The 19,907-nt window shown below is 32.9% G+C and overlaps 1 protein-coding gene across 1 annotated transcript; it reads left to right on the top strand.

Annotated features, from left to right (window-relative positions):
• Positions 1 to 13,472: 13,472 nt before the first annotated feature.
• Positions 13,473 to 19,524, top strand: LOC132185147 (ELMO/CED-12 family protein). Its single transcript, XM_059598962.2, has 9 exons — positions 13,473 to 14,157; positions 15,196 to 15,305; positions 15,477 to 15,545; positions 15,796 to 15,911; positions 16,023 to 16,077; positions 18,004 to 18,124; positions 18,651 to 18,698; positions 18,929 to 19,023; positions 19,162 to 19,524. The coding sequence occupies exons 1-9, from the start codon at positions 14,073 to 14,075 to the stop codon at positions 19,261 to 19,263; spliced, it is 801 nt and encodes a 266-aa protein (XP_059454945.2). The 5' UTR covers positions 13,473 to 14,072; the 3' UTR covers positions 19,264 to 19,524.
• Positions 19,525 to 19,907: the final 383 nt, after the last annotated feature.

Below are 19,907 nucleotides of genomic sequence, written 5' to 3'. Positions count from 1 at the left end.
ATCAAGTTTTAAGCCAAAATAACGAAAATGCTTGCCTGTATATATATTTGGGATGACATTTTTTTTTTTTTTTTTTTTTTTGGCTAGTATGGATGTAAAATGTTTAGTTTATACAGAACTCAGAGCCATTGCAAATTTACCGTTGAATTTGTGAGACTATATTTACGTCCGACAAATTTAATGGTAAGTTTATTAAAAAATTAACAAAAATATGTAAGATATAGAATTTACCGTTGAATTTGTGAGACTATATTTACGTCCGACAGATTTAATGGTAAGTTTATTAAAAAATTAACAAAAATATGTACGATATAGATGTGGAACACTTCTCATTTTAGTAAATGTCTTACTCCCGCACACTCTTGAGTGGATACGTGACGTTATATTTTAAAAGTGAATGCATATAACATTTCTCAATAACTTCCTCCTGCGACCCCTTTAAAAATTCAAGTGCCAATACTTTACAAACTCACCCACAATTAGAGATGACGCTTATAACTTAATTTTATGTTAGATTCATGTCGGATTCACATTTTGTGTCAATCGATAGTCTAGGGCTGACAAAACATGTTAGCGTGTTAGGTTCATGTCAACCCAATTATGCCAAACTCAAACACGACACGTTTTCTTAACGGGTAACACGACACGTGTAACCCGTTTAGATAAACATGTCATATCGGGTTGACACGACACAACCTATGAACACGTTTAATTTAGATGTTAATAGGTTCCAACCAACATGACCCCACCCGTGAACACATTTAAAGTCATTTTAATTTTTATAGCCAAACCAAAATGGCAAAATCCTAGCAACCAAGCAAAATCAAATAAAAATAAAAATATATACGGGTCAAACGTGTCAACCTGTAGGTTTGCGGGTTGACACGACCCGACACGTTTATTAAACATGTCATAAATAGGTGACTCGTTTACGACACAAATCCGTTTAACCTAAACACTAAACCTAAAAGTACGTGTCGTGTTCATGTCGGGTTCGTGTGTCGCGGGTTAAATTGCCGATCCTACCCAATTGAAAATGGGTCTACCCCAAGAGCTAGACTTAACCAAATTCCTTGAGCTGACAATGCCCAACATGATATCATGAAGTTTTGGCCCAAAACTAATGGGTGCTCAAGCCAATTTGGCAGGCCTGTTGTTCGACTCCCAGCCTTTCCTCAGCCTGGCCTCAATTAAACTCTTTTTGGGTCTGCACTTTGGACTGGACAACCAAGGAACTTTTGTTCCATCTGAAATCCAACAAGAATCAGAATTGGAACAAATTTACGGGTGGGTTTAGATTTGAGGTCTCAAAACGTGCGATTTGGTAATGTAATTTTTAAAAATAAATTAAACATTTAGTAAAATTACAGTTTAGTCTTTAAAATTATGCATATTTGAAAACACACTTATTGGCTACGATTTGCAAATGTAAATCTATCATTTAAAAAAAACACACTCTAAAACAATACGCTTTTAACGTATGAAATTACAAAACCAAACGGACTCTATATGGACAAACATCATTGCCAAACTGGTGGTGGTGGTGATGACTTCCACTCCATTTACTCCCTCATTGCTGCCACTCTGCTAGACAACTAGAGCCACATGCCCCCACCCTTTATTTTTTTATCCTTGATGAATTAGAGGAAAAGGTGACACTTCTATTTTGCAACTTAGAAAGCACATGCCTCTTGGTCACTAATATTGGAAACAATCAAAGGCAATAAAGCTATCATGACATAAAAGGTGTTTCAATTCATTGGTTGAATTAAACCTAAGTAATACACTTTTATGTAACACCTAAAACCCACCTTTGGAATCCTACTAGAAGTCAGCTAGCTCTTCTATCCTTTAAGAGGAAAAATAAAATAAAAGAAAAAGAAAAAAGAAAAAAGAAAAAAGAAAAAAGAAAAAGAATGCTTATCTAATATTCTTATCTAGAACTTTTGTCTCCCTCAAACTTTATACATAGCTACTCTAGAGAGATTATAGTGCCTGGAATTTAAATAAAGGAAGGGGAAAAAAAGAGCAAGAGCAAGGACTTTTGTTGCCCCAACTTTATAATATAATGGTTCTACTTTTTTCCTTTTTTTGCTGACCAGGTGATTGGGGCATTCTAAGCAGCACAGTGACTCTTTTATTTTTAAGTCCAATTCAGTATATTAAACTCTCATTTATTCTTAGTACATGTGAACATTTAAAAAAAAAAAAAAAAATCCGAGCCTATAATTTATGTTTTTTTTTTTTTTAATATATGTAAAATTAGTTCATGTGATTTACCTAATTTACAACTAGCTCTCTGTAATATTAAAATGAACTCAAATGTCCCTGAAGTATGTCAAAAAATTACTTTACTCCTTAAAGTCAAATTCGATCCACTAATTTAACAGATTTCGTTAATGTGACACTTACTAAAATAAGATATTTATCACAATTTTATTGGTTTTAAGGTTTCATGCTATCGGAATCTGTTAAGTTTTTAATATTACAAAGAGCTAGTTGCAAATCAGATAAACTACGTGATTATGCATTTTTCCTAGCCTCTAATTTAAGGTTTGATGAATTAGTAGAAAAGTGTATTTTTTTTAAAAAAAAAAGGGGGGGGAAAACTTCAGTTTAACCCTCTGAACTTCCACGCGATTTGACAAACCTCCCTTCCCAAAACTTTCAAATCTCTCACTTTAGACCTCTGAACTTTCAATTGCTCTTAATGTGGACCCCTCCGTCAGATTTTAAACGTTACATGATATTCATACCCCTGACTTATGTATAAAATTTTAACTTTACTCTTAATTCCAAAACGTTTTTTATTTAAAAAAACAAAAATTATGGATATTTTAGTCTTTTTTGGTATTTTTAACGACTAAAATTGACGTAAAGGTCCACATTGAGAGCAATTGAAAGTTCAGGGGTCCAAATTGAGAGATTTAAAAGTTTAAGGTGGACTTGTCAAATCGCTTGAAAGTTCAGGAAGCTAAAGCAAAGTGTCCCATAAAAAATAAAAAATAAATAAAAAATAAAAAGAAAGGTTTATATTCTTACAAGTGGCAATGGTACCGTTTCATCCATGGTTATCTTGAATTGGTGGATAAGACATTTAATTTGTAAAGTACAAAATAAGGTAAGGCTAGACCAACATTGTTATTTGTTAAAATTGGACAGCTCAAAAAGTTGATGGATATATTTCAGTTACTGGTCTTCTCCTATACCTAACAAGATATTTCATAATTAAAAAATAGGGGAACAACTTTTTGTTGGAGTCTTGGAGACTCCATTGCACAAGGAAAGTTTTGGTCCTCTCCTTTAACAAAAATCAAAGCTTATCTCCCCCCACTTGCATTATGTTGCCTTTTTTAGTGGTTAGGCCGGCTTAATAGGTAGCTAGGCCACTTGGGCTATTTTCTAAGGCTTTAAATAAAAAATTAAAAAATATAAAGTATAAAAAAGGAAAAAAAAAAAAAATTGCATTTTGTCTGTTCTCCTGTCGGAATTTTGACACTTACGAGCTATGTATTCTTTTTCTGTAATAGTTTTGTATTTTGGTCGTTAGAGTAATGTTATAAGTCTTTCTAGAATTTTTTTAGAGTCATCCTTAATGTGATGTGACTTTTAAAATCACCGTTGAATTTTAGATATGATTTATTGACTTTTGATCTATTTGTGATTTTAAAAGACACATGATATTTAGGATGACTTTAAAGAGACTCGTGGCATTACTCTGGTCGTTGATTTCTATGTGGGTGAGAGATCTAGAGTTTAAAACAATAAACCAACCAAAACTTTGTTAGTTTTAGAGAGAGAGAGAGAGAGAGAAATTATTTAATTAATTTTTAAATGAAAAATACTCTTCTTGTCACCATTAGTTGTGCTTGATTTGGCAAAAGATATGTGGAGTATGTGTGGTAGGAAGATCCAAAAGAGCTGCATAGACAATGAGGAGTTTGTTTATATTGGGAGTCTCTGAATAATGTATTAGATAATGATGAATTTGAGCTAATGATGGCCGTGGCAAGAAATTTATGGTTTAGAAGGAACTCTTTGATATATTGGGATCCATGCAGCATGGAAGGCTCAGATGGTTTTGTGAAAGTCAATTGAGATGTTGTTGTGGATAAATGCAATAGGAGGATGGGTAGTGGTATGATTGTGCGAGATCATATGTCGTCTTCGATTGTATTACTTATTTGATTGTTGCTGAGACCACTTCGGCTTTGAGGGCTGTTGTCTTCGTCAGGGAACAGAACTGGGACCGCAAAATGTGGAGATTGAAGATGATGCTCTCTTAGTAGTACAGATTGGGAAGAATTAGAGTAACTATGGCGAATTGATTGAAGATGTTGAATGGTGTGCAAAGCTAAAAAGTGTCAATGTCAAGAGATGCAAATGAAGTTACTCGTAGATTAGCCTAGGAAGCACGTGCTAAGTGCTTTGCTCCAGTTTCTCTCATGAGTGAATAGCATGCCTGAATGAATTTAAAAAATTAAAGATAAAACAAAAAAATAAAACTCTTTCCCTATATATAATAGCATGATATCTTAAGAGTAGAGAACCATGAAAACCCCAGCAGCTGATGATTCTGGGGATGCATGCATCAAACACATGGAATATGATCCGACAAAGGTCTTGATGGAATAGAGGTTCCACCTGGTCCTCAAGTTTTAGCTTCAAGGAATACAAATAAAATACTATATATATATATATATATATATATATATATATATATAATTTAAAAAAATCTATTTTTATTTATTTAGGTAAATAAAATAATGCAGTTGGTGTGCCTCAACATGACAGGCAGTAGGCACATCTAAATTTGACTAAAATTTTCTAAATTAAATCACGAGCATGCGTTGAGCAATGTTCCTTTCTGTTGTAATCGACACCTAATACCCTTTGTGGAATAAAAAATAATAATAATAAAAATAATGTCCAAGTTCCAATAAGAAAAGGAATTTCCATGCCATCTCGGGTTATCGGGTATAATGAAAGTGAAACCCATAAATTAATTAAATTTCCGCGATATCCAATTCTATTAAATTAGTCATGGTCATAATAACTTTTTAATTTATTTTTTTTAATTTTTTTATTTTTATAGACGAGAAGATAAAATAATAAAATTAATGTTACAATTTAATAATATGATAATAAAAAATTATATAATTAATTTATTGTTACGTTATCTTAATTATATGTTAATCGTATAACATTATGACAAGTGAGACCAACACAATAGCAATCGTTATATCCCAATGGTTGTTGAGATAATTATGATAATCGTATGACGTTGCTTTTAATCCTAACCTGAAACACATGGGTGTTGGGATAATTGTCGGGGATGAATATGGGCAAGTAAGTGTAGCTCAAAGCAAAACTCTCAGTTCTTACCAAGAGCCCGTGGTTGGGGAAGCAATGGAGGCTGTGGAGCTCAACTGGGATCTAGGTATCCAAGACATTATTTTGGAGGGGGACTCGCTATAGATCGTCAACACGGTACAAGAGAAAAAGGCAAGTTGGAGCCGTTATGGGCACATTGTTGCTGATATAAAACCGGTTCTAGGTCTAACCAGGAGCTGAGATATCAAGCATGTAAAACGAATCCAAAATTGTGCAAGCTCACATGCTCGCGAAGAAAGCAGGAGGTTATGTTTAGAGTTTAGATGAAGAAAATTCTTAATTGTATTTATGACACAGTCATATTAGAGCAGTTTGCTCTTGTTGATTAGAGTTCTCAAACTCTTGATTTGTTGTTTTGGAATGAAGATGAAGATTACTTTTCCAAAAAAAAAAAAAAAAAAGCATTACTCTTTTTATCTTTTTCTTTTTTTATTATTTATAGTAATAATGATGCTCCCAACCAATGTAATAATCTGGCCTTTAGTTAGTCTTTTTTTGGTCAAAGAGATAGTTGGATCAGTTAGACCAGAAGAATGAAAATTAAAGTATAATAATGAATAAAAATAAAATAATAAAATATTTATCACAGAATCAATGAGCAATGGGAGCAAAAGATTGCTCAGAGTTTTTAATTCTTTTTCCCAGACCCTTATTGCTCAACCTTGATGTTAAGATATTCTGTTGAACTACTTCTATTAAAAAGGTTGAGAACTTTTCTATATATAAAAAATAAAAAAAACTTTTTAGAAGCAGCATGGTTCAAATTACATAGTAATTAGGCTAATGTAATAGTGCTCATTGGTCTTTGAATTAATATTTCTTAATAAATAAATTTAATGATTGATAATTTGATGGGCACTGCTACAGAAAATATGTCTTTAATATATATATATATATATATATATATATATATATTAAAAAGAAGATCAGGGATAAGGATGGAGAACTACTTAAATTGTTAATAAAAAACTAAAGGGATTTAGGACAGTGAGCATATATATTGGCCCCTTTCCAAGAGCTCCTTAACATATATTTTTTTATTAAAAAAATAATAAATAAATAAATAGAAAGAAAGTTAAGGCTGCTTTTGGTTGGAGTGAAAATAATTGACTCTAATTTGTTAAAATTTTCTTGTTCTCTTTTTGTTTTGTGTTTTCAAAATAAAATACTAATAAACAACGCAAAACACAATACACTCTTAAAATATTTAAAATTATTTTTATTTTTATGTCACATAAAAAAAAAATTAAACTAAAAACAAAAAGAAATTGAATTAGGTGCTAAAAAAAAAAAAAAAAAAAAAAAAAAAACTACAACACGGCAAAAATAAATTACTCCACTAATTTTTTCAACGGTCTAGATTTAATTTTACTTTCTCTCAGTAATGAAATGTTTTCATTTGATAACGGTTTTTAAAAAGACAAATTTTTATTTTCAAAATTAAAAAAAAAAAACACACACACATTTTTTTTCAAAATTATTAACAAACAATTCAAAACACGAAATACTTTTTAAATATAAAAAATTACAACGAAATACTTCTCATCTTTATAACACATTGCTTTTAAAACCACTTATTTAAAAATAAAAATAAAAATAAAAAAGATTTTTAAAATTTACCTGTTAATTTTCAAGAAACAATTAAATCTACCCAGGAAAAAAAAAGGAGGGAGGAAAGTGAAAAGGGGTTGAGATTTGTTTCCATTTCATCAATATCTCCATCATTCATGTCTTGTCACATCCAATTGCACCACCGCCCAACATCGGCCATGACTCGTACTACATTCATAATTTCATATCGTCTATTCCTATCATTTGCCATCCAAATTACTAAAACCACCACCAATATTGGTTGCCCATTACACGTGTATATATATATATATATATATTAACAAAATTTATTAAACTAAAATTTTAAATAATTAAATTACGGATAATTATTAAAGGCGAGGAAACAACGTTAGATTGTGGATAAGAATTTTACCCTGTATATAAATAAGCATATAATTCTCTATTAGTTACAACGTTAATGTAAGAATAAAATAGGCTAAAAATTGTATCATTCACTCTCCATATCTAAGTGTATAAAATATGGAGTATGAGAATTATAGTGGGAGACGAGAGTAAAAAGGAACAACAAATTCTGGAGTGGTTTGGTGTCAGACATCTCACATCTATGTCCTCCGCTGTGAATAATGTTTACAATACAAAAGTCATTATTTAAAGGAAAACAGTAATACGTGAGTGAATACAAAATTTTGATTACAATCAAACCTAAACGGAGAAAAATTTGTAAAATGTATATTCTAACACTAAGTTTTTCAATTAAAGTACTTAAGCAATAATAATCAAACGTAATTCCCATATAGATGCTAGTTTTTTATTGTTTATGGTCATAAGCTCTCGGCCTTATAAGTTCATGTAGTGAGGGATGAATTGAGACCGCCTCAGTTATGTGGTGATCAAGAAAGGATTAGAGTTGGAATAATTTGAAATCTTATCCAAAAATGAATAAATTAATAAATAAGCAATGGTTGACATTCTCGTTAAGACCACGTTATGTGATGCTGACAGTATCATATGGCATTATTAAGTGGCTATGATACAATTTGTAGCGATTTAAGAAAAACGTTAGCTAAATCTATATTATTACCCTAAAAATGACTAGTCATGTAGTTCATGTAGTGAGGGATGAATTGAGACCGCCTCAGTTATGTGGTGATCAAGAAAGGATTAGAGTTGGAATAATTTGAAATCTTATCCAAAAATGAATAAATTAATAAATAAGCAATGGTTGACATTCTCGTTAAGACCACGTTATGTGGTGCTGACAGTATCATATGGCATTATTAAGTGGCTATGATACAATTTGTAACAATTTAAGAAAAACGTTAGCTAAATCTATATTATTACCCTAAAAATGACTAGTCATGTGAGCAACTCCTTTTTCTCAATATAAGACAGAGGTGTTACAAAATTAACAATACAACATCAGCAAAGTGAGATAGTAGTATGATATGTAGCATTACTCTTCTATGATGGGGCTCAAGCTTTTGCTTTTGAATTGGGGGTCCTAATGATCTTTTCAGATGTGGTGTGGAATGGTATATATATTTTCTCAAGTGTTGTTAGGGATAGTATAGTTTTTATTAAAAAAAAAAAAAAAAAAACTTATCAATTGACTTGATGGTCCATATGACACCGACTATGTCAAAACTTACAAATTGACAAAATAATTCAAGTGACAGTTACCACGTCAGCCATTAAAATAAAGATTGTTACGTAGTAATTTACGTGACACTTATTTCTATAAAATATGATCTGCCACACAACTTTATAAGAAATTGCGGTAAAATGTGTAATATTCCAAACATTTTCCATATTTCCTAAGTGACAATATTGAAGGTGATAATTGCCATAAAGAAAAGGCATTGAATAGAAATCAAATGTAATGTTCTTTAACATTATTGGTGGTAGTTCAATGCTCTTAATAAAATTTCAAAGTGGTTGGGCATATATTAGAGTGAAAGTTCAACTCACAAAATAGGAATCTTCAATTCTACTAGTATTAGCCTCACCTTGAGTCTCATTGATACTGCCTAGGTCGGGCTATGACTCAATCAAACTTGAAGGAGCGCCTGCAATTCTTACCACCTAAGCTTCTCCTGTGCAGAGAAATTGTGTTTTTCACGAGCTAAAGAAGACATGTCACTTTTAAAGATTGTATGTATATATGTATCATTAATAGACTGTGAATAAATACAGTCATATAACAGTCTACTAAATAGCATTTCTCAGTCTTAAATTTGAAAAAGATGTCACCAGTTTATGTGGGGATGAATAATTAATTGTGTTGGGTTGTGTGCTGTACAAGTTCTGAAACTTTAATTTCAAGTGGACAAGGTAGGCAAAGTTGCAAGGTTTGTTTGTCGTGGAGGCATATTGACGACGATGTTTTTGTATACAAGCGATCTGGTGCCAGATTTATCCCACATCGGAGTGGCATGCTTAGTTGGAGTGCACATTATATACATGCACTTATGAAGCTTTTTCATCAAACAATGTCCAAAATCTATTTGCCATAATGCAAAATCATTGTGCTTTTTCCAATTTGGAAACCGGCAATGGCATGCTTTTAAATAGCTAGCTAGCTCTCTTTGAACAAACAAAAGCTGCCTCGGCACATCATTCCCAATGCTATGATGTTTTTTTAGTGTCTCTTCGGTGCCAAGATGTTTATTACTTCTGCGGTTTCTTTATCTTTCAACTCTCTTTTTTATTGTTCATGGCGGTGGTTCAGTGGTCTCTAAGACAATTCTTATGTAATTAGACACGTACTAAGAAGCGAGTTCAAAGCTTGAAATGTGAACTACTCCCTCTTGATTAGTGTTACTATCTTAGGAGCATCTGCGATTCTTCGCCTTCTAGGCCCCTCGATCAAAAGTAATTTTCAGATAGATGTTATTATGGTCACGCTTAGGTAAAGTAACTACAGTTGATCGCCCTTGTTACAGTTTTTAATTAAGAAAAAAAAAAAACTATATGTTTTTCAAACTAATTATTGGATCATTTATTTATCTATCGTTCATTTCTTTTTTAAATTTATTATTGGGTCATTATTTTATTTTTGCTTATATATATATATATATATATATATATATATATATATATATATATATAAACTCCATGCAAGCCTTGTTTCATTGAAAGAAACTATAAAATTCAGTTTAAGTAGATATGAACCTTGAATTTAAGGCCCTTAATTTGGAGACTCTCCATGGCCTTGTAAGTTTCACCATCTAGTGCATGTCTTTTTTTGAGATTGGCATAAATCCATAACTGCTGAGTCATCCATTCTTAGCGACAGTGCATTTTGTTCAGAGATAGAATTTATTTACAGACGAGATGATTTTTCACATGTTAAAAGACAAGTATTAGGAGGGGACATAATGCACATGTTTGTGCAAGCTTCAATGAAAATGCTTAAACTTGGAATATATATGTGATACCCAACGTGCGTACACCAATATTATATGTAGAGGATAAATTCATCAACTAACGCTAGATGGTTATGGGTTGGAAATCAATGCAAGTAATTGCATTTGGTTGGAGAGGACCTTCATGTGCTTGGGATGGTCTACACATTCAATGACCTTGTGAACTCAATCCCACTCATTTTTCATTTTGGTGAATGAGTAAAATGATTGCCGTGACATATTTTAAGTGATTTTTAAGTTAACTGTACACTAAAAAAAAAAAAAGTTATATAAAATACGTCATGTCAGTCGATATGAAATGAGTGTGAATACTGAATAATAGCATTACTCTTTGGTGAATATTATGAAACTCACAAAGAGTAATGTTACGAGTAGAAGCATTCCTATAAGCTTAAACTTATGGGGATAACTGATGATTATCTCCTAAGATTTATGAAATTGTTTGCCTTTTCCACAATAGCCTTGTGAACTCAATCCCACTAATAGCATGAAAGAACATTTTTCATTTTGGTGAATGAGTAAAGTGATTACCGTGATGTATTTTAAGTGGTTTTTATGTTAATTGCATACCAAAAAAAAAAAAAAAGCTACATAAAATACGCTACGCCAACTAATATGAAATGAATGTGAAAACTAAATAGTAGCATTACTATTTGGTGAATACTGTGAAACTCACAAAGAGTAATGTTACCATTAGAAGCATTCTAATAAGCTTAAGCTTATGGAGATAACTCATAATTTAACATGATATTATAGCAAATGTCTTGAGTTTGAACTCTTACTCTACCGTTTATACTTCAGTTCAGTTAAATATTCTGCGTGTTGGGTCACACGTGAAAATGGGTGTTAAAAGATATTAATTAAACCCACGTATTCCTATAAAATTGAACTTTTTGAAACAAGTAATTTAAAAATCACCAATCGATTGTCAGTTTAAAGAAAAAAAAGTTGTACAACTCTAAATATTTCAAATCATTATGAGTTGGTGTGCCTCATAATAATGTCTTTTATCCAATATTGTTGGAATGAATAAATGGTGTCAACTAGTTATTTTAATAAACCATATTAATTTTCAAAGAAATCCTTTTATATATATACAATTATTTTAGAAAACTTTTGAACATCTGAATTTTCTTATGCATACCACATTTGAAAAAAAAAGCAAAGCACCCATTAAAGTATGAATACTTTCATTCTAGATTCACCTCAAAGTAAAGTGACCAAAACCTTTTTTTGTTGGAGACCCATGCGGTGGACCATAGCTCTAATTGATTTGGAGGCATTGATCCTCATAATAAAGGAGCAAAGCTCTAAATAATGTTATTGTAGGGTCTCTCTCACATAAATGAACCATATCCATCATGGTATGGTCCACGTCTTGTGTAACAACATCCCATGTGACACTTTCTTTCTTTTTCAAAGGGTGTTTTTGTCTTTTTGTCTTTTTCTTTTCTTTTTTTTTTTTTTGGGTAAAATTACCCAAATTTGGAAATTAATATATATACAGCATGGTTGGATTGTTGTAACAAAAAATATATTTTTATTGTTTTCCACTAGTGGACTTTGAAAATTAGACGGGCTAAAATAAGAAATTTCCAAATATTTTGGAGGGACTAATGACTTTACGTCCTAGCCATATGACCATTTAGGATTATACATTAATTAGTAGACCAACCGAAAAGCTTGACTATGCTTATTAATGACGTTATTTTCTGTTATTAAGTCAAGCACATTAATAAATAACTTAAAACACAAAATAATTAATATTTTTATCTTTATGTTGTATTAGATTTTTTAAAAAAAAACAAAAAATTATAGCATTTTTTTTTTTTTAAAAAAAAAAACAGAATTTTAATGTTAAGTTATTCATGGGCGGCTTGATAAAAATTGAGGCATAAGGTGCAAAAAAAAAAAAAAAAAAAAAGGCTCTTTTTAAATTTTAAAATATTAATATAATAAATATTAAGAAATTAATTTAAAACAATTCTTCTAATTTTTTGAAATATAAAATTAATAATTAAATCTTCATGTGTCGAGTTTAATATGTTATTTTCAATAGATAATATGACTAATATATTTTAGATTTTTTTTTTTCACATGTTCGCACAAGAAGGGGAAAGGGGATTTGAACTAGTGACATCTGCTTTATTAGGCGTAATTTCAGCCAAATGATCTACCTCTTGAGGATAAGTTCCACATATTTATTTTTATTTTTATTTTTACATGTCCGCACAAGAGGAGGGAGAGAGATTCGAACTAGTGACCTCCACTTCATTAGGCGTGGTCCCAGCCGATTGAGCTATCTCTTGGGGACAAGTTTTACATATTTGATCCATATTCTTCTACAAATATAATAATTGGAGTATACCATTAGCTTATATGGGGTCCACATAAGTTTACAAATTTAATAGTTGATTTATAAGATGAGATAATCCAAATATAAAAAAAATATTGACCCTTAACATTTCTCATTTATTTTATCTTTATTATAAGATAAACAATTGTGAATAAGATTTAATTAGTTATGTATTGAAATCAACTACACGTGACCAGAACTTGTAATAACGGCCAATTAAAATCAACAATGCCTAAAAATAAGCATAACATATAAAATACAAAATTAGAAGTGATAAAAGAAAATAAAAGACAAAAAATATATATATATATATATATATATATATATAATTTTCTAAACTCTCGTAGTCGTAGGTAGCATGTCAAATAATTTTTTATCATTTTATTTTTCTTAGGCCTTCTAATTTAATATAAAATATTTTTTAAAAATAAATTAAGGGCCGGCACAGAATTTACTAAAACACCCTGGAATACGTTTTACCCAATGGTAAAGCGGTAACCACGCGCCACTAAACACCCTTTCCCGCTTTTCAACTTTTCAGTTCCAAGGCACCATCGCATGTTCTCTCACCCACTCCCACCATCATTTCACAATCCGTTACTCCCACTATTAAAATAAACCAAATTAAAATTAATTAAACATAATTACTGCATAAAAAAACTAATTAAAATTTTAAGATTCTAAAGCTTTTTGTAATCTCCGATAACCCCTCTCTCTCTCTCTCTCTCTGAAAAAGCCGTCCAAACAAAACGCCACCCAAAGAGAGAGAGAGAGAGAGAGAGAGAGGGAGAGAGAAAGCTAGAAACCAATATAACGTAACTGAATCTCATGGACTCCCACTCTCAGATCTTGAGCAAACTATAGCCATAGAGCCATATAGCCATAGCAATATCCATTTCTTTTTTGCCCAAAGATTTCCTCCATTTCCCTCAAGATTCTCCCTCGCTCTTCCAAGAATCTGCCAGCTCCATTCCGATCCCTTACTCGTCCATTTTGGTTGAGTTTTCGCCGGATTCGAACTCGGCTTTCTGGCTCTTCCTCGAAGCGGTAGAGTTTCGCGTTCTTGCTCTTCTGATTCCGCGATTTTTGGCGGGTATCGGACCGTTTCTTGTCCGTTCTCTCTCCGGCATTCTCTGTTTCGGGCTGTACGGAGCGAGTATCTAGCGGTTTTCTTCCGATTTCGGTGATTTTTGCTTGCAGGAGTCGTTGTGAGGGTTTTATTAGGATTTAATGGCTTGAAGTTCGGTTGTGGATTTTGGCGAGGGAGGGATTGGTTGGGAGGTTGGCAATGAAGGTAGTGATGGTGTAGTGGCTTTGAGGTAAATATGGACGATAGAGGAGGGTCATTTGTCGCTGTCCGGAGGATTTCGCAAGGTCTGGAGCGAGGCAACACCTGCCATTCAACTTCTGGTAAACTTTTCTTCTGTATCAATTCCTTTTTGTTTTCTTACTGTCTCCAACTTTCTCTCTCTAGATAGTTACTTTGCCCTGTTATTTAATGTTCTCTCTTTCTCTCTCTCTAGAATTCTCAATTCTCCTCCCTCTATATTTGAATTTTCTTTTTTCGTTTTTTTTTTTTTTTTTTTCGTTTTTTTGTTTTTGTTTTTGTATTTGAGGTTTAGATCTGTGACTTGGAAGCGGGTCATTAGGGCATAGCTCTGAGTATATGCGAAGTTCTAAACTGACTTCATGTCTTCCGCTATTCTAGATTGCTGTGGTGGGTGATTTTTTGAGATGGCTACGGGTTTTTATTATAATTCCTTATTTTATGTTTTTGGGTAAATTTAGTGTATGCGAACCTCAGGAGCGAGAATGGGATGATAAAACTGTTATATTGGATTGATTTTTCTAGAAAGCGATTGAACTAGATTTATACGCTAGGGTCCTTCTTCTCATCATTCATTGTGTCCTATTGATGCCTCTAAAATCGCAACAATGTGTCTGTGGAAGACGGTAACTATATAACAAAACTCATTGATCCATTACTGTTGATTTTTTTTTGACTGAGAGTAGATATGCTTCTGTGCATCTCCTACTGCCGGGGGTTCTAATCTGCGTTCTGCACGTGTTGTTTGTTCTTAGATTTTACATTGTGATGCGCTTTTATTTTGCATTTATTTGGTAGTCACATTGATTTTTGTATTCCAATTTTTTGTATCAATGAGAAGCCCAAGTACTGGAAGTAGTACTTCAAATTTTTGTAACTTTTGCTGGATATGACTGGTTAAGCGCATAATGCACGTTGTTCTGCTCCCTATTTAGCTTAGCTAATTGGTAGCCAATACTTTGTCCACACTCTTGAGACTGTCTAAAGTATTGCAGCTGAAAAAAAATGAAGAAGATATTACGTTAATTATGTTAAAATTGTAGCAACTCACATTCTAAAACTTTGCATCTGAACATTTAGAAGTTTGATTTTCATTAGTTGGCGGTTTTATTTTGTTACAGCTGAAGTTGTCGCAGGATCAGCAGCGTGGCTTGGCCGAGGACTTTCTTGTGTGTGTGCACAGAGAAGAGAGAATGATGCTCGCCCCTCATTTGATTTAACCCCTGCCCAGGTAAAGTTCTTGTGATTTGATGATGGTTTCATCTTATGTCTCTATCATTAATGGAACATGTTAACCTTTAAAGCATGCTAACATGTCTTCTCAAGCAGCCCTTGCGGTTTATAGTGATTAGCCTTAATTCCATGAGAGTTTACGTAATTGCTTTCACTTTGGTGCCTTCAGGAGGAATGCTTGCAGAGGCTACAGAGCCGTATAGATGTTGCCTATGATAGTTCAACTCCTGAGCATCAGGTACCCCTCTTGCTGAAGATTCCTTTGACTTTCTGGACGTACATTCAATTTTCAATTAAATTGATTGAATACAGGAGCGCAATTTGCATGAGTTCCTACTTTTCTTTTATTATCCTTATGGTTTGTTTGTTTGTTTGTAAATTTACATCTGTACATTCAGACAAATTTGTTAAACCCACATGGCTTATCTGTACATCAAAGTATTGAATTGTTAAGGCTCTAATAGTTATATGCCATCTCATTGTTTTAGGGAGCTTTAAGGGCTTTATGGAATGCTGCTTTTCCTGAAGAAGAACTACGTGGTTTAATATCTGACCAGTGGAAAGATATGGGTTGGCAAGGGAAAGATCCATCAACAGATTTTAGGTAAATAGCGTTTCATTTATCATCTCCATAGCACATGTGTTGCTAACTCTTGCTTTCATTTCTTAACATTTTATGTCACCAATTAGTGCAATTTGGACTTTTATCTGGCAGAGGTGGTGGTTTCATATCATTGGAGAATTTGTTGTACTTCGCCAAGAATTTTCCGGTATAGCCTGTTTCTTATCTTGTTCTCAGTTTCCCCTGTTTCTCATCTTGTTTTCTTATCTTGTTCTCTATCGCCTCCTTTTCCCCCTTCCATACATATTTCAAATGCTGACAAATAGATGTTTGGATGTAAGAGAATGCTTTTACTAGCAAGTTCTTAAAACGTCTGATCATTTGAAATGGGAGAGGCAGTTTGAAGTTTGTGAGTGATGAGCTTCTTTACATTGGAATGAATGGAAGAACTAATTGCTGTCTATTTGTTTTTTTTTTTTAATCATTTTATAACATTTTCTCTAGAAATAAGGTACCAGTGGTTAGATGCTTTTTTCTTTCTTGGTGCCTACAGCTTTATTTGATGGTTGTAATCGCCTTTAATAGTAAGAACAATGTTTTCCCTGTTTGAATGAACGTTATGCATTTAAAAGTTAATTTGTTGGAAAGTGATTTATGAGGTGGGAATATATTGGTGAACTAAAACTGGAACTTTCTTATTAGTTAATTTCTATCAGGAGTCCTTTCTGACCGACTCTACAGCGGACCTTTCTTTTTAGTAATAATTTGAAGTTCAATGCATTGCTGGTGTTTAGTTTTTCTTGAACTAGTAATTGCAATGTTTCATCTGACACGACTTTTTATGTATCTTATCAAGATAGAGGGGTCCTTTGAGATCTGGGCTTGTTTTTTAAACCTCTTGAAATTCTTTTTCTTCTTTTCCTTATCCTTATCAACATGTATATGTATTATTTATTTATTTATTTATTTATTTTTAAAGATAAATAGCTATTCTAAGTATATAGATTCCACTTGAAGATGAAAAGCTGCAACCTTTGAGTTTGGAAATTACCAAAGTCTTTTTAACATTTGAACAGAACTTGTTTAGTGGGACGCTCTCTCACTCTCTAAATACATATCCAAAGATGAAGTTTGAAAGCTGTTGATGCTTAAATCATAAATCTGGAAGTTTCTCGAGTCTATGTATCATGTATGGTTAAAACAGAACCTTGATATGTTAGTGGGATCTCTCTCTCTCTCAGCACCCTCCAAACTCTTCCCTTTTAACAGTGATCCTGTGAAGTTTTTTGTTACGTCCTTGAGTTCCATATATTTGAAAGTAGTTCTGCTTGATACAAGTCACCGAAACAAATGATAGCAGCTTTTCTCTTAGATGTACCTCGAGTATCCTGCTGCCACAGAATCCTGATAAAAAGGTTCTACTGGGTAAACTGGGTAAAACATTATGTATAAGGAATGCAAGTTACTTACTGTTGTATTTGGCTTGAGAGGTTTAGAGTGAAGGTGGATGCACATTACTCTTGTTGTTAAGTAGCTTACCTCACATATCTTATTATATAGGTTACAACTACAATGAATGAGCGGTAGTATGGACTAGTCCATAATCTTTGGGTTGATTTTTTTTTTTTTTTTTTGTGTTGTGGGGGCCTTCTACCAAGATGCTTTCCAGGTCTAAACCTGGTGTGTGTCTGAATTACTCTGCAATGATAATTTTTTCTACCTTTTACTCGCCAGCATTCCATGTATATTTTTTAATGTTGACATCAGGACGTGGGCTGTTGATTCTGATAAGCATGTTGGGCATTGGGCATTGGGCAATAACTAGTAAGATATAAATTATTTCAACATACACGTGTTACAGATATGAGACACTTCTGTGTGTAACGTTGCATGACATGGTAAGTGCATATATTACCAGATGTATAATACCTGCGTGTCTGTGTGACCAACTTGTTTTAATTAAAGTTTGAGGCACTGTGCAAATTTATTTTTACATTTCTTCAAAGGAAAATTTTCAGCGAGTTTAAATATGGCCTTATTAGATGCAGCTTTTGTTTTGTTTTGTTTTGTTTTGTTTTTGTTTTTGTTTTTTTTTTTTTTCTAATCCGAGAACTTATGAAACCTTTTAATGCAGAAATCCTTCCAGGATCTTCTCCGAAAGCAGGAAGGCGATCGGTCAGTGTGGGAATACCCTTTTGCTGTAGCTGGTGTGAATATCACGTTCATGCTTATTCAAATGCTTGATCTGGAAGCAGGTTAATAACTTTTCTTCTTAAATTTGTGTTCAGATTGTTCGGAGGACTATCTGCCTTTTTTAAAAGGAATTACAATTTTCAGAGGGCAGTGCACCATGCCCTGTGGAAATTTTCATTCTTTGATTAGTGACTACTTGTTAGTCCCTTATTCTTTCATTGCACTTTGGCGTGTGCATCGTGGAGTGTATTAAGTCTACTTAAAATGAATCCGCCCTTTTTTCTTTTTTCTTTTTTCCTTCCCTTTTTTGTGTTTGTGTGTAGAGGGAATTGCATTCTGTTTATTTTCTTGTCATTTCTGGTACAAAGTAGTGGATTTTATATATGAGAAAGATCTCTGGCACATCCAAGGTACGCTTAAGATGTGTGTTATCTAAAGTTATGAAATACTCGTGTCCTATACAGTATGCTGGTAAACGAAATTGCCAGACTTGAGAGTCAACCTTTAATGGTCTTTTGTGTCTTTCAAGTCAATTTGAATAGGAATTTGATGCTTTTCATCACTTAACTGCGTGCTTCAACTGTTCAGTGAAACCAAGAACACTGGTCGGAGCAACATTTTTGAAGTTTCTGGCAGGTAATGTTGGACCGGTTTTTAGTTCACAACAACTGCAGTGTTTCACATTTTTCTCCGGGCTCATTATGCTTTTCTACATGCGCTGTGTATAGAATTTGTCGGGTTACCACATTAAAAAAATGCTTGCTGTGTGAATGTTCAATATGATAATCTAATTCATTCATTGAATTTTAACCTCTGTTTGCAGTTAAATATATATCCTAAAACATCGTAATGCCTTTTTCTGACAGAAAATGATTCAGCATTTGATCTTCTATATTGCATCACCTTCAAGCTAATGGATCATGAATGGCTTTCTATGCGTGCATCATACATGGATTTCAATGTATGTATTCTCTGCCAGAAAGTTCTTTGTAGAGATATTAAACTTACTGACCGTGATTAAAAAAAAAACTTACTGATTTTAGTTTGCTTGTAACTTTTCTTGATAAATTGTGTCTCTCTTATGTTATGTTCCTCACAGACCGTGATGAAATCGACGCGGCGGCAGCTGGAAAAAGAGCTTTTGCTTGAAGACATAACATGGTTGGAGGACCTGCCCTCATACAGCCTTCTTACACGATAGTAGATCAGTTTGCTAGAGTTTTAACAAGCCAATTATGTAACAGCAAGATTCATGCACTTGTTTTTAGCTTTAGATAGTATTTGTATATGATGTGGTGTTCCTCATTTTGACACTGCTTGCTCCCAAGACAGACAGCGTGTTGCGATTTGATTTCTCAAAAAGAGGGTTTCTTGAGTTTGTAAGGCTGAGACGATGTGCAAAGAATAATTTCAATCAGCAGGTTTAAACCCTGCAGTTAACCTTTTACAAAGGTGAAGACCATATCTCTCTTATTATTGCAAATTTAAGATGGAGTAATGTTATTTAGTAGACTATCATACAACTTGATGATGTGACAGTAAAAATTAGCCATTAGATTAGCACTTAAAAAAAGAAAAACTTTGGGTTAATTTATATGGTATAACAGTTCATTAAATATCATATTACTCTTTAAGGCTTCGTTTACTTCGACGTAAAATGGTTTTCAGAAAATGATTTCTGTATTTTACGGTGTTTACTTTAACGTAAAATAGTGGTCAACGGAAAATATTTTCTTTTTGACCGAAAATTCTTCTTTAATTTTTGGAAAATGGTTTACGGTTTTTGAAAACCGTAAACCATTTTCCGACTATGAGTATCTCATTTTTAAATCGATGGACCTTGCC

The sequence above is a fragment of the Corylus avellana genome, chromosome 2 (assembly GCF_965113065.1).
Source record: "Corylus avellana chromosome 2, dhCorAvel1.hap1.2, whole genome shotgun sequence".
Classification (NCBI taxonomy): Eukaryota; Viridiplantae; Streptophyta; class Magnoliopsida; order Fagales; family Betulaceae; genus Corylus; species Corylus avellana.
This window is presented reverse-complemented; position numbering and strand designations above follow the sequence as displayed.

What these genes read in the sequence shown, in the direction of transcription:
- LOC132185147 (XM_059598962.2), top strand. Translation starts at nt 14,073, where the DNA reads ATGGACGATAGAGGAGGGTCATTTGTCGCTGTCCGGAGGATTTCGCAA. An exon ending in GATCCATCAACAGATTTTAG is followed by an intron (nt 15,912 to 16,022) that starts GTAAATAGCGTT and finishes TTTATCTGGCAG; the next exon opens with AGGTGGTGGTTTCATATCAT. An exon ending in ATTTTTGAAGTTTCTGGCAG is followed by an intron (nt 18,699 to 18,928) that starts GTAATGTTGGAC and finishes TTTTTCTGACAG; the next exon opens with AAAATGATTCAGCATTTGAT.